General features: G+C 42.1%; 2 protein-coding genes across 3 annotated transcripts in view; both read left to right on the forward strand.

Annotated features, from left to right (window-relative positions):
- The window catches only part of otud5a (OTU deubiquitinase 5a), a 36,914-nt gene extending 30,026 nt beyond the window's left edge, over positions 1–6,888 (forward strand). For both annotated transcript variants that reach the window (XM_040022693.1, XM_040022692.1), the window contains exon 9: positions 5,089–6,888. In XM_040022693.1, coding sequence (XP_039878627.1) covers positions 5,089–5,222 — 134 coding nt within the window. In that variant the 3' untranslated portion in view covers positions 5,223–6,888. The remainder of the gene's footprint in view (positions 1–5,088) is intronic.
- A 2,765-nt stretch (positions 6,889–9,653) lies between these two features.
- On the forward strand, positions 9,654–12,745 carry pim2 (Pim-2 proto-oncogene, serine/threonine kinase). Its single transcript, XM_040022694.1, has 7 exons — positions 9,654–10,109; positions 10,502–10,602; positions 10,716–10,766; positions 11,301–11,509; positions 11,609–11,778; positions 11,893–12,069; positions 12,183–12,745. Exons 1-7 carry the CDS (start codon positions 10,052–10,054, stop codon positions 12,497–12,499), a joined length of 1,083 nt encoding a protein of 360 aa, XP_039878628.1. The 5' UTR covers positions 9,654–10,051; the 3' UTR covers positions 12,500–12,745.
- The last annotated feature ends 1,221 nt before the right edge of the window (positions 12,746–13,966 follow it).

The following is a 13,966-nucleotide window of genomic DNA, read 5'->3' on the forward strand; positions in this document are numbered from 1 at the left end:
GGTGTGGTCCTAGTTTTGCAGAGATGTCCCTCCAATGTGTAAATTTCCTCCTGGTCCTCAGAAAGACGGCTATAACCGTACACTCGTGTAGCTGACAGTCACTTTGTTTACAGTCAGTCCTCAACAGGAAGCAGCTGAGCCGTGTGTGTGTGTGTGTGTGTGTGTGTGTGTGTGTGTGTGTGTGTGTGTGTGTGAGAGAGTGTGAGGTTATCTGAGGACGTACATGCTGTTGTTGCTATGAAAAAACACACAGTTTTGTTGTTGTTGCTGTATGTGTAACAGTGTTATCACGTTTAACGCACAAAGCTGAATTCTGGAGTGTTTATCAAAGTACAAGATGATATTTAACTCATCAGGATGTCTCTCTGTGTGTCTCATATCAAATTGGCAATTACATGCAGAAACACACTGCATGTAATTGCCAATTTGACCCCATTCAATTATAGATCGTATCATTTATGGCAAATTTTTAATGACTGCTTTGGTTATGCTTCAGTCTTATTTTACAGTATAATAATAGCTTAATCAGGATAAAACAGATATGAACAAAACTGAACTTTGAGGGCGTTGTTTGAAAAACGGTGGGAAATTGCAGCATTGTTATTTAAAAAGTCACCGTGTTGCAAAATGTTAAAAACTGCAATAATATCGTATCATGAGTGAGGTATTGTTATAATAACTGTGTCATGAGTATCCGAGTCTCCCCTGATCCTGCTTTGACTGTTAAACTAAAAAGACAACGACACGTTTCTGTCATCGCGGTGAAGTGCCGTCCACTCAGTGCTGCGAAATCTGTACGCAAACAGTTTAAAACAAGAAGACCGTAAAGTAATATCAGGACCGCTTTGCTGAGTCATTCACTCCATCTACCTAACACACAGTTCAGCTGTTGGTGAGCGGTGATTTCAGATGTTAGTCACTGAGCCTTTGTAAAGTGGAACATACTGCATCCATGGTGCACACTACACACTACTTACAAGAGCAACACATTAACCTCATCTCCTGTCATATATGTACGGGCCACTGGTTCCTGTTTCTTTTAGTCGGGTCCTGATAGTTCCCAAAACCATGTTTGTGTCAACATGTATGTAGACACTGTTATTACTTATTTGAAGCGCTTTGGTTAGTGTCATGATGGTTTTTGGAGCCATGAGTGAAACATTTAGATGAGAGGGTGAAGTGTTATCAGCTAACTTGAACTTGCAAGCTGCAATTAAAGGACATAGATTCCTGCTAATTAGTGTTATGTAACTGACTAATAACATAATAAAACTCCATTCGCCTAAAGTGAAGCACAGATGTCTTTGATGTTATGTTAGCACAGTTAACCACACCGCAGATGAGATTTTTTTATCGGTTAGTTTCATTAAAAATGCTCTCAAAGACACCAGCAACACAAATATGGTGACAGTTCAGTTATTTCAATTGGTGAAAGCAAACTTTAGCATTTAGGAAGGAGCATCTACTTCGCACCTAAAGTGGCCTCGCCCCTAATTCTAAAAGATGCATGAGTTTCGGGCAGAAGAGTTGTCAGACCTGGTGGCTGTGGCTGAGAGGGGGGTCACAGAGTTATCCACCTCCTGTAAGGCTCAGACACACAGGTGAGACAGAGTCCTCAGGCAGATCGTTCAATGAACGATGTCTTTTCAAAAACAAATCTCAGAGAAAGTCACCCTCTCACCTTGTATTGAACTTATGGTAATGTAAGCAGTTAGCTTCAACTGGTGCCAATAAGTGCTGTCAAAAGCCAAAGAGGAAGAAAAGTTCATATTTTACAATTTCCTTCCAGAAGCAGTCAAAGTGGCAGAAACTTGAGTGGTTTTGTGTCTGGTTCTTGAATAAAACAAACTCCACCTGAGAGCAGAGCAGCTATCAATGGGGAAAGATACACACTGTGCTAATATAAATTAACTACATAAGAAATCCTGATATCGGGCTTGATTAAACTCGACCTATTCGTCTTTTACTAGAGTTGATCATTAGCTTATTTATAAGCTCATCACAAGCTTCCAAACATGTGTTAATGAGTTTAAACTAAAGATGGCAGACCGTGACCCTCCCAGAAGCAGCTCAACTGACAGAAACTTGAGTGTGTCTTTGTTTGACCATTTTCTCCTCAGCTTTACATGATGAACAATGTAACTGAGAGCAGGGGAGATAAATGAATGCAAGTATTTCCCTGAGTAGTTCAGCTTTAAATATGCTTATTAGCATGTTCTGTTTATCAAAAGCTTCCTAACACATGTTAATGAGTTTAAACTAGATGGCCAGGCAGCGAGGGACCACTCCTAAAATTAGTTAATCAACACTTGAGAGTCATTGTCATCGTTTGATCAGTTTCTCCTTGAGAGTGTAACCAAGAGCAGAGGAGAGAAAGTTCGGACTCGCTGCGCTGAAATAAAACTGCTGCATGTAAATTGGTGAAATTACATGAACAAATTTTGGTGTCTTGTGTTCATTTGAGACTTCAGCTCCGATCAACAGCAGGTTTCACTGACCACATGTTTACTGCCGCGTGCTCATCATAAAAATAAAGTAAATCTTTGTTTTTGTGTAAAATCTCACTGCCCTCTGCTGTGCTTCTGTGTCACCTCCTCCAGGTTTCCTGACACGCTCACAGCTTTAGGAGCTTCTTTTTCAGAGGTTCAGAACTTGTTTGTTTTTTAAAGTAAGTTTTGACACATCCGGGTGGAGCTAGATGGATAGCGGTGTGCATTATCGTTTGAAAGATATTTGTTTGTGTTTATGGCAAATGCCAGATTAATGCAATTAAGTCACAACTGCAAAGATAGAAATAACAAAGTGCTCTGTAACAGCAGCACTCAAATCGCCGCAAAGTACAAGCAACACATGCCTGGATTTGTCCAGCAGAGATGGACCAGATGGTCGTTCTGCAGGCGCGAGACGTCCCGATCGTAGTCGGTCGTATTCGCTTTTCCATCACCTCTCGGGACTTGCTGACTCTCGTTACTGTTGTTGGCTGTTGTTCCCGGCCTGCAAACTCAGGGAGATATTTAAAACCTCATTACGTTTGCTCTGATTATCAGAAAAGAAAAAGACAAAGTTGAAAGCCTCTCTGCAGGAGTAGTTTGTTTCTACCAGCATCAAACTACTCAAAGTATAAGCATCATAATCATTTCCTGTAAATCTGTTTAACAACTATCACTCTCCCTGAATTTTCACAATAGACTGCAATACGTTCACCGTTCACAGCTGGTAGACAGCCAGACCCCGGCTTGATTAACTGGGAACTATTCAGCTTTTGTCAGAGCTGATAACAAACTGTTTGTGCATCAAAAGCTTCCTGACACGTGATAATTAGCTTAACACCAAAAGATGGATAGACAGAGACTGAGCCCCACTCCCCAAAAATAAAGCAGAAACTCTGACTGGACGATCTTTGGCTCCATCTGACCAGAAGCTGCAGACACACTGTGAGACTAACACAACTTTAAATGAGGGCGAATGACACTTTCACTGTGTTGAGCTCAGTCATTTAGGTAAATAGCATTAAGTTGTTTTTAGTGTCCATATGTAGTCTTCAAACTGATTTCCTCATAAAAAAAACACTGCAGGACGTCACATCTGAGGCCAGCGCTCAGTGCCCAGCTTACCCTTAAAGTAACCGATACCATTCAGGGAATCGTGCTTCATTATTTTAGGCATTTTTGTTAATGTCACTGTTTGTTGCTCTGCATCACCGCCTCCTTTCTGACACTTTCAAACCAAACCTGAGGGGATTTTTCATTTCTTTTGTGGCTCAGCAGCCACAAGTCTTGTCACTTTAGGCGTTAATTAATTCAGCTGTTTGTTAATTGAGCTTTAATTCAATTTTGACAAACTTATGACGACTCGAGCTTCTTTAACCGTGACCTCATCTGCTTTTTAATTTTTTTTTATTTTTGAAAGAGCCTCTTGTCTTTTTTGACACGGTGCCCTGCTTTGTCCCTTTGGTTTTGAGACTTGAACAGACCCGAGCACCCGAAACCTATTCAGGTGTCGTTGTCAATGTCTCTGGCTTTTTATTAACACTGTTAATACAAGATATGATTTTTCAAACTTATTATGTAGAGCAGCAGTCCCCAACCTCTTTTGCGCCACGGACCGGCCATTAAGGTGTCACGGATAAATACAACAAAATAAAATGATACGACCAAGACAAAAACTGTGGTATTCTGTAAACATATAATAAACGCGAATTCACTGTGTAAGTGTGTTTATTATTAGCAGCGTCCTCCTGAAATGCACCAACAACATTGAGAGTAACATCCTCCTCTCTGCCCCTTAATGCTCTCTGGTTGCTATGGTAACGCCTAAAAATGTCTTTCAAAATAAGACACAACTACAACCCGGGAAAAGACCCAGGGAAACAGAGTTAACAACAAAAACACTGAAAACCATAAATTTCACACCCGAGCCACAACTCTCGCGGCCCGGTACCAAACAACGCATGGACTGGTACCGGTCTGTGGCCCGGGGTTTGGGGACCGCTGATGTAGAGGACAGCTCATGGGCTCACACTGCAGAGACGTTTGGTCAGTTTTCATCGCGTTCCTCCTGCCATGTCACCAAATGACACGATGAGCATTTCAACTTTTACTGAGAACATTTTGACCCCATACCAAGTCTAACATCGTGTATGGCTAAACATGAAAGCTTATTATAACACCTGGGAGAACAGCCACACTGTTAATTTTGCTGGAAATAATTTGGACTGTCTTTAACTCTCAACACTCCCTCTGTCTTTGTTTGCATTGGGACCTGAAGGAGCATCTGCACATGAAAAAGGCAAATGATGTCAGACTTAACGAGCAGATCATGTTGCAGATAATATCTGGGGTGTTCATATTAACTGTCACCGTCATAAATTAAACCTTGCGCGCTAAAAGAACCCCAAAGTGCTTCAGACTGCTGTGAGTACTGTCACAAACAAAAAAGTACTGCCCCTCAGCTGGCTTCCTGAAGCTAGCAAATGAAGTAAGGTTTGTTTCAGAGTGTGAGAGTTTGATCTGAACTGCAGAGGTGGACGTGAGCAGAGCAGGTCTGTGTATTAAAAGTTCTCATATGTTTTGTGTGTTTGTGTTTCAGGCCTGACAGACTGGGAGGACGACGAGATCCTGGCGTCGGTGCTGGCGGTCTCTCAGCAGGAGTACCTGGACAAAATCAAGCACCAGAGCGCCGCCATGCATCGAGAGAGAGAGCCGTCACCCGACAGCAGCTGATAACTGGCCCGATACGCACAAAACAACAAAAAAAAAAAACGCGCACACACAACAACAATGACCCTTCAACCCCAGCATCCCAACCCCACCATTACTCTCCTGCCCCTCCCCCACTTCACCTCTGACCCACTGAAGGAGCTCCACCAGGGAAAAAATAAAACATCCAACAATGATGCACTTTTTTTTTTTTTTTTTTTTTTTGGTTCCTCATCGGCTCATATCTCTCTGTTTCCACTCCGTCGACTCTCTTCCCTGCTTCTCATCTCACTTCCTCTTCCTTGCCTTTTTTTTTTTTCTGTCTTTTCGTTTCCTGGTTACCACTCGGACGGAGCTCGGTCTTAACGCTGACTCGGCGTCAGCTGTAATTTGTACTTTTTGACATTTAAACATCGTTCTGGGCAGCTTTGAATTTTAATCCTCGTGTTTAGGGATGTACTGAAATATTGGTGGGAGATCTGCGTCGCCTGCTGCCGACCTTACTGACTGCCGTTTGACGGCGTTCAGCGACGACGGCGGCAGACGTTTGCGCATTTGTTTCACTTCAGTTTCGTCCAGGCTAAATGTATAAAAAGTAGTGATATGAAGAGCTGAAAGACTTTAAGTTTTGATTCAGTGAGTTTTTTGTTGTTTTTATACAATGAAGGTTCCTTTGCATAAATAAAATAAAATAATTAATAAAAAACTTAAATAAACAAACATTGGTATCAGTATCAGCTGTAGAACAAATTGTACTTGTAAACATTGGCCCAGAATTTTGCAATCGGTACATTTCTACTTTTTGAAATCAGGCCGTTAGCTCTGCAGCTAACATCATCATTGGTTTGAAAGAAGAACGCTAATCAGAAGTGGGGGGAAAAAATGGCGGCCAGTTGGTTGTTTGTGCGTCAGGGTCCTGGAGGCTAATGCAATTACCTGAAGTCTTACACCACTAACAAGCTACATTTACAGTTAGCTTAATTAAAGAAGGTGTGTTTGTTAGCTTTTTTTTCCTCCCCACTTATCGTAGCACACGTTATGCTAGTTAGAATTGTTTCTTTGGCCCTTTTGTTACTCATGCTGGTAGCCATTCTGCGTCAGGGAATGACTGCATTTTAAAACTTGATCATGCTAATCAGGATTGGAAATATTTAACAATGTTAAGGTTAAGTTAGCATGCTCGTCCGTGAGCAGGCTATCACTTGAAGTCTTACTCTGTTTTAAGGCTAGGTCATTAGCAGCGCTGCTAAGAAACTGAGTCGCTGTTAGCTTAGCAATCAGTAGCAAAGTAGTAATTTTTCCTTCTGGCAGTTGTTTTGCGTGAAGATTGCTAGTCCCATAATCATTGTGTTTAGGCTAAGTTACCCAAAGTCTTTAGCGAGCAAGCTATCACACAAAAAAAGTCTTATTATGTTTTAATGCTAGCTAAGCTTAACTTGGCTGTAAAAAGCCAAACCAACCCTCCACCGCTACTGGCGGCCATTTTATGTCGACACATTTACTTTCTAAAACAGAAAAAGCGCCCCCAGCTTCACGGCCTGTAAAATCCCCCCACAACCCATTCCTCTTTTTGTCTTTCTCCTCTTCCTCCTCTACCTTCATCATCATCATCGGACTTATTTAGCTGCATGTTTAATTGACCACGACCAATATCATCATAGAGAAAAGCGTAAAAAAAAAAAAAAAAAAACAGAGAAAAATAGAGAGAATTGTCATACTTATCCTCTTAATGATTGATTACTGTTGTTATTATTAATAATATAAGTTTGTTTTATTTTATTTTCTCGTTTGGGATGAAAAAACTTTTTTTCTTGGAATAAAAAGAGGAAAATGTTTCTGAAAAAATGTGGTTTCTTTTTTCTTTTCCTTTTCACTAAAGTGTAGCCAAAGGCTACGTTCACACTGCAGGCGAAAGCGCATCAAATCCGATGTTTTTGACCCTATGCGACCCATATCCGATCATGGTATGACAGTGTGAACGGCACAAATCCGATATTTTCAAATCCGATCTGGGTCACTTTCGTATGTGGTACTGAATCCGATACATATCCGATGTTTTAGAAAGCGACTGCTGTTTGAACGGTCATGTCGCATTAAATCCGTCTTTTACGTCACTGACACAAGACAGACACCAATTATCAGCACCGGAGAAGTGCCCGAGAAGACATCGCAAACACTTCCTGGCCATCCAGTGAAACTGTTGGGAAGACAACGTTGGAGAAATGCAAACATTTTCTTTGTACTGTATAATCTGCAGATTCTGACAGAAATCTGCAACTATCCTTTGAAGCACCGCTCCTCTAAAACAGCAATAAGGATCATTATTAGGCCACATGTAAATAACAAAATAACTTTATAACTTAAAGCAAAATTGGGAAACGTAAAGTCCGAAGTCTTTATATTAAGGGCCATCAGTCACACAATGCTGTTTGCTCTGGGTCTAAACAGACCGCGTTGTGTGTGACGTCTTCTTTTGCGCATGCGGGCCGCTTTGAGGGTTCACACTATAGTGCGTTTGCTGTCACATTTTATTTGTAGTGTCAAGAAGCAGAGAAAAAATCAGATTTGATCAAAAAATCGGAATAGATCACTAAGACCTGCAGAGTGAACATAGCCAAAGTGATGGAGGTCATTCTATTATACGTATAAAAACACCAGAACGAGAGACAGGGTAATATACCGAAAGAGTGGAAAGATCTCACAAGTTTGAATCCAGATGAGAAGTTGTGGTTTAATGATTCTGCGATGGACTTAAATTTACTCTTTACCCTGTAAAGAAGACACTTGATGACGTTACCTACAGTTTTGACACAGGACTTGTATATCAACAAAGACGTGGTTTGATGAAGAAGTTCTGGGTTTTTCCAATTGTAGCTGTATTAAGTCGTGTAGGTAGAGGTCACCCTCACTAACTTCTGACACAAACCCGGTCCTTTTGTTCTGGACTGAAATATGACAGGAAGCAGTCAGTTCAGAAAGGAGAAACAACAGTTAACCTTGTCTCACAAACACAAAGTTAAACCAACAAAAAGCCAACACTATATTAGTGTGATTACCTAATGCAGCTTTCTCTCTGACCTCTGTTCCTTTCTGATTTACAAATGAAACAATGAGTTAAAGTAAGAATATGAATATCAGTATTTTTGTTACCAAATGATGTTTAAGAGCAGTTGCTTCTGTTTGCTTTTTAGCACCTCAGAAACATGAGAAAGTTGAGGGGGGTCAGTCAGCATTTTGAGAAATTAACTCGAATTTTTAAGTTATAGATGACAAAAAATAAAAATCAGTGGCGGAAGCAAGCTGCCATAGACTGGTGTTAGAGCTCGGCCATCATGTAACTACAGTGCTGAGTACTCATCCTCTGATGAGGGCCACAAAGTATTACTAGTGAAACTGAGGTTTGTGAACAAATTCATCAGATCACGACTTGGATGAAATCTTTTTCTGCATTAGCAGTGGAGTAAAATCTGCTTTGTCCTTCTTACAGTCCTGAGTATGATCCATTTTCACCAGTTAGCCAGAGAATGAGACGGTACTCATAGAAAGGTCAGATCTGGAAGAACAGCAAGACTTTTTATTTGAGGCAAAGCTTTCAGTAGCTTTTATTAAATTTGACTGGTGGTTGTAAACATGCATACTACTGCTTTAAAATTACTAACTTCTCAAAGCTTTCTGTGTTTACTTTTACCCCCCCCCCCTTTTTTTTTTTTTACAGGCAATTGAACCAATAAAAAAAGTTGTTCTCTTTTAGTCCAAAGAAAACTGATTAAAACAATAAATCAGCTATATTTACAGCACTTAGACAAACACACAGCACTTATAATAATAATAATAATAATAATAATAATAATAAACTTAATAATCATAAGAGCATGAGCACTATCAGCAGCAAAGGTGTTTTAAGCTTTTAAAAGAGGCGCAGGCAGCGTTTTTTATTTAAATGTGACAGTTTGTATTTTCCTGTAAACGCTAAGATTAATTTGTAAAAAGCCCTGCAGGATGGTTTAAAGTCTAAGGTTTTAGCTTCGTGCTGGGGGAAAGTTTAAAACTTTTTAAAAATCTGACGTCAGTTAAATGATGGGATTACTTGATTCTGTGGTAAGAAGCTCAGACTGAGCAGCTTCATTAGGTTCAGGGGCAGTCTGCGGTCCTCTCGGACGGATTCTTGGCACTCACTTGTCTTATTTTGACCTTCTCGTAATTATCGCTTTCGCCGTTTAAAAATACCGCATTTATAATGAGGCGCGACCCCAGTCAGCAGGTAACAAAACTTCGTCACTTTGACAGAAGCTCAACGAAGCCGACTCTTTGAGGAACCGCTGGTTTCGGTGTGTGCGCGCGTGCGTGTTCCTGAGGGGAAACCGCCCCGCTCTTTCCCGTCAAGATATCAGCGCGCGCTTCCTCCGATAGTTCGTTGAAACAAATTCTACGAATTCTTCTCGCGGGATTTGAATATTCATGAAGGCGCGACTTGAATGTAGCCGGTTCAAAACATTGAGCACACGGCTCCGCTGATTGACACGGCTGATTGGACAGTGAGGGTGTAGTGGGCGGGGCTGCGTTAGATCGCTTTAAATAAGGAACAAAACACTGTAGTAGAGCGGCGAAGGCGGTCAACAGAGACGGAGCGGGTTAGTTAACAGGGTTTTGACTCTTCTGTGAACGCGTTTCCACCGCATTAACCAGGAGTAAATATCTTTAAAGGACTTTTTCTTTGACTTTTCTGGGATTTTAAAAAGCATAACGCTTTAATCGGTTAAAGACAGAAAATCATCATTAAAAATCTGAAGAGCTATTCCGCCTACAGGAGAATGGACTTTTACTAACTTCAACCAGACGGAACACTTTATAAAATGCTGGATAAGAGAGCCATGGAGTTCGACTTGGAGGAAGAAGTCCGAGGAAAGAACGGTGAGAACTACAAGAAAGGTTATATGTGTGATTAAATATGTCAAATAAGGACGTGTAAACTGGTTTAATTTGCCTCCAAAACGCAGTAGCTGCCTTTGCACGCTGCAGCCAGACTGCATGCAAAAAAACAGCGATTTTAACAGCCCGCTCAGGGGCTGTGAAACGTTAAAAAAAAACGCTTAAATTTAAAAAGGGAAACCGTTAAAGGTGGCGCTTTTAAAATATTAAATATGAAGTCCCGCTGGATTTGTCGGAGTGCATTGGTCCGACATTATAAACGGTTATTTCGGTTATTTTAGTTTGAGAAACTGGAATATCAGACAGATATCAGTTGTAAACTAAAAATAAATAAAAGCCATGCACTGATGTGACCCTTGTGTTTTGGCCCTCAGTGAAGGAGCCCTTCCTCAGTCAGTATCGCTGCGGTCCTCTGCTCGGCAGCGGAGGTTTCGGCTCCGTGTTTTCAGGCCAGAGGCTCTCCGATGGACTACAGGTAAATAATACCCGCCTGTGTTTGTTCATTATAAGAGATGCGCCTTTTCTCCATTATTATTGCTCGAGAATTCGATTTTTATTTAATATTTTACTCCTTTTTTGTCCATCCAGGTCGCCATTAAGCAAATTGCCGTTGACAGAGTTCAAAAGTGGACCAGACTGGTGAGTGATAATTTATTTTTAAACTAAATGTGTACCAAAACGCACGAGGTGTTTTGAGTGACGCCTGTAAACAAAGCTCAGATTGTTTAGCTCCGCCCTCTGCCGGTGGCTCAGGTGAACTGCAGCTGTGGGCGGTGGTTGGGAAATGTGTAACGTCACGGTTTGGTAAATGACACCTCAGGATTTCCCCACTATCACCACCACCTCTTTATAGTCATTATTATTCATTGCGAATTCGTTTGGGTTTCCCCACCAATGCAAAAAACACCTGAAGCCACCTGCAGGCGAGGATTCAGGGCACAAAAACACCAGGCTGGAGTTTCTGATTTTAAAACCCAAACGTGTGACTCAGAAAGTCCTGAAAACAGAGTCAGTTAATTTGCATATTAGTATCAGTCACTGTGATTTCCGCTATGACTCATTTAAAAACTAGAAATTTAAAAAAAACAAAAACAACAACAAAAATTAGGACATGATCTACTTTAACAGATTATTTCTTTATAATTTATCAACCTTTCTCTTTCCTCCCCTCAGGCAGATGAGGTCAATCCTGTTCCGATGGAGATTGCTCTGCTGCAGCAGCTGTCAGAGGACGGGGGCCACCCTGGGGTCATCCGCATGCTGGACTGGTTCGAGGTGGAGGGGCGGGGCTTCCTGCTGGTGATGGAGAGGCCGCCGCACTGCCAGGATTTGTTCGACTTCATCACGGAGAGAGGAGCGCTGTCTGAAAGCCTCGCACTCAGGTTTGCGCTCCCGTCCGCCACCTTTGAATGATGCTACTGCGTTCTGCTGAGGTCACTGACATTTTCGCTAACGTCCTGGTTCTTTCTTCTTCCCGATAGGATTTTCCATCAGGTGGTCGAAGCGCTTCGATTCATTCACTCCCGCGGCGTCGTGCACCTGGACATCAAAGACGAGAACATAGTGGTAGACACGAGAACGATGGATATCAAGATCATAGACTTCGGGTCGGGGGCGGTGCTTAAGGACACGCCGTACAGAGAGTTTCAAGGTACCCAGTCACTCTACACCCATAGCTTCTTCTCACCCTCCCCCTACAAAATCCCTCTCAGTGCCTCCAAGTTTCACGTTGTAACTCTCCTCGTCTCACTTCCTGCGTCCTCAGGAACTCGGGTCTACAGCCCCCCCGAGTGGATCGCATCGCAGTGCTACGAGGCCGTCCCCCTCACCGTCTGGTCTCTGGGGGTTCTGCTCTTTGACATGGTCTGCGGCGACATTCCCTTTGAGCACGACATGGAGATTTACAAAGCCTGCCCCAGGTTCACCAGGCCGGTGTCTACAGGTGAGCCTCAGGTTCTCCTCAACAGGAGTTTCCTCCTTCTCAGGGTCACATGACCCCCTCCTAAATATGTGGTCCAGTTTTTCACATCCTTTCTCTTTTGTTTTTCCCACCAGGATGCCAGTCTCTGATTCACTGGTGTCTCTCCTTCCAGCCTGAGGACCGTCCCATTCTGAAGGAGATCCTGTCGCATCCCTGGATGAAGGCAGGAAATGACAAAGAGGAAGAGGAGGAAGAAGAGGAGGGGATGCCTGCGGGAGGAGCACGGCTCCCTTCCCTGACAGTTCCTGTGAAGTATCAGGACTCTGGACTGTTTAGGACTTTAGGATCGCCGATTGGGCGCGTTCCTGATCCGTTTCCTGTTTGTCACATTAAACCTGGCGGCACCTTCGTCTGGAAGTTATTTATCTCAGCTGGTTTGCATATTTATTGATTATTTATTTTGGCCCAGGGTTTGTTCCAGCTGTTCCGGGACTGAAATTTAAAAGTTCGGACGGACAACCGGCTCCCCCTACAGGACGGAGGTCACATAAGTAATCACAACGGAGCTGCTGCTGTGATGGAAGTTGCTGATCTGCAGCTCTTCTGATAATCTTTCGGGTTGTTTGAATCGACTCCGAGGACGACAAACACTGACTTTATTTATTTTATTATTTTTATTTTATTTTTATGTGCCACAGAAGAAATTCGACACAAACACCTGCTGTTACTTTACACCGTGAAGCTGAGTTTTTTGAGGTGATACTGCTTCACTTTAATCTTAACACTGTTTTCAAAAGAAATTCAGCCTCTTTATTTTTTATTTTTTTATTTTTATTTTTTAAGCTGAAACCTGCAAGCTGTGACTTTTTTCAATCACGCTTCAGGTCACTGAGTCAATCTCAGTTTCAGCTTCGATTTACCAGTAAAATGAAAATTCTGTGTTTTTAATATGGAAAAAAGACTTTTTCATTTTCTGATGTGAAGGTGGTTTCATTGTTAAGGTGGGGATTTTTTTTTTTTTTTCCCACGTCCTGTTTTTGTTGCAGATGTGCTGCCTCTGTAGATACTTATGTATTCAGTTTTTCTATGGTGAAAAGAAAAGAAGAAAAAGTGACTCATCGGGGTCACTTGGTTCAGTTTATTTACATTAAATAGAGAGTTTGGATCAAAAGCAAAACAAAACCGATCCAACGTTTGAATAAAAGATTCATTTATTTCATCATGTTCTATTTTTTTTGTCTTTATTTAATAATAATTAATAATGGATTGCATTTATATAGCGCTTTTCAAGCACCCAACGTGCTTTACAATTCCACTATTCATTCACTCTCACATTCACACACTGGTGGAGGCAGCTACGGTTGTAGCCACAGCTGCCCTGGGGCAGACTGACAGAAGCGAGGCTGCCGTATCGCGCCATCGGCCCCTCTGGCCATGTGCTCAGAGTGAACTTGCTCTCACCTGTGAAGACAACGCAGTCCTAGAGCTGGACCTCGTAGCTCTTCTAATGTCGACTCCAAACAAGCTGCACGACGCTGGGCTGTGAGCACAGAGTCCGTGTCTGAGCAGTGCTTTTAATTTGCTTTTTCATGTAACAAGCTGCTGCACCAAAACTAAGCAGTTAAATGTCGTCGTTTATATTAAACACTCCTATTAGCTCAGGAGGACTGTGAGGTTATGTCACCTTAGTCTTGTCTAAGAGCAGAGATCAGTGTCTGTGAGTGCTGTGGGAGGTGAAGTGGTTTTCCTCGCCCTTCCAAAGAAGCCCCGAGGTGAAGCTTCAGAAGAAACTGGTTTGAAACTTGAAGCGCTTGATTGGTGACTTGTTAAAACTGGAAATGCTGCCTCGCTGCACAACATGCAATCAAGAAGAGTTACTGAAATGCACATGAGGTGCTTTACTGCGTTACTTTAAGCA

This window comes from Simochromis diagramma, unplaced genomic scaffold (genome assembly GCF_900408965.1).
Source record: "Simochromis diagramma unplaced genomic scaffold, fSimDia1.1 OVJJ01000308.1, whole genome shotgun sequence".
Taxonomy (NCBI): Eukaryota; Metazoa; Chordata; class Actinopteri; order Cichliformes; family Cichlidae; genus Simochromis; species Simochromis diagramma.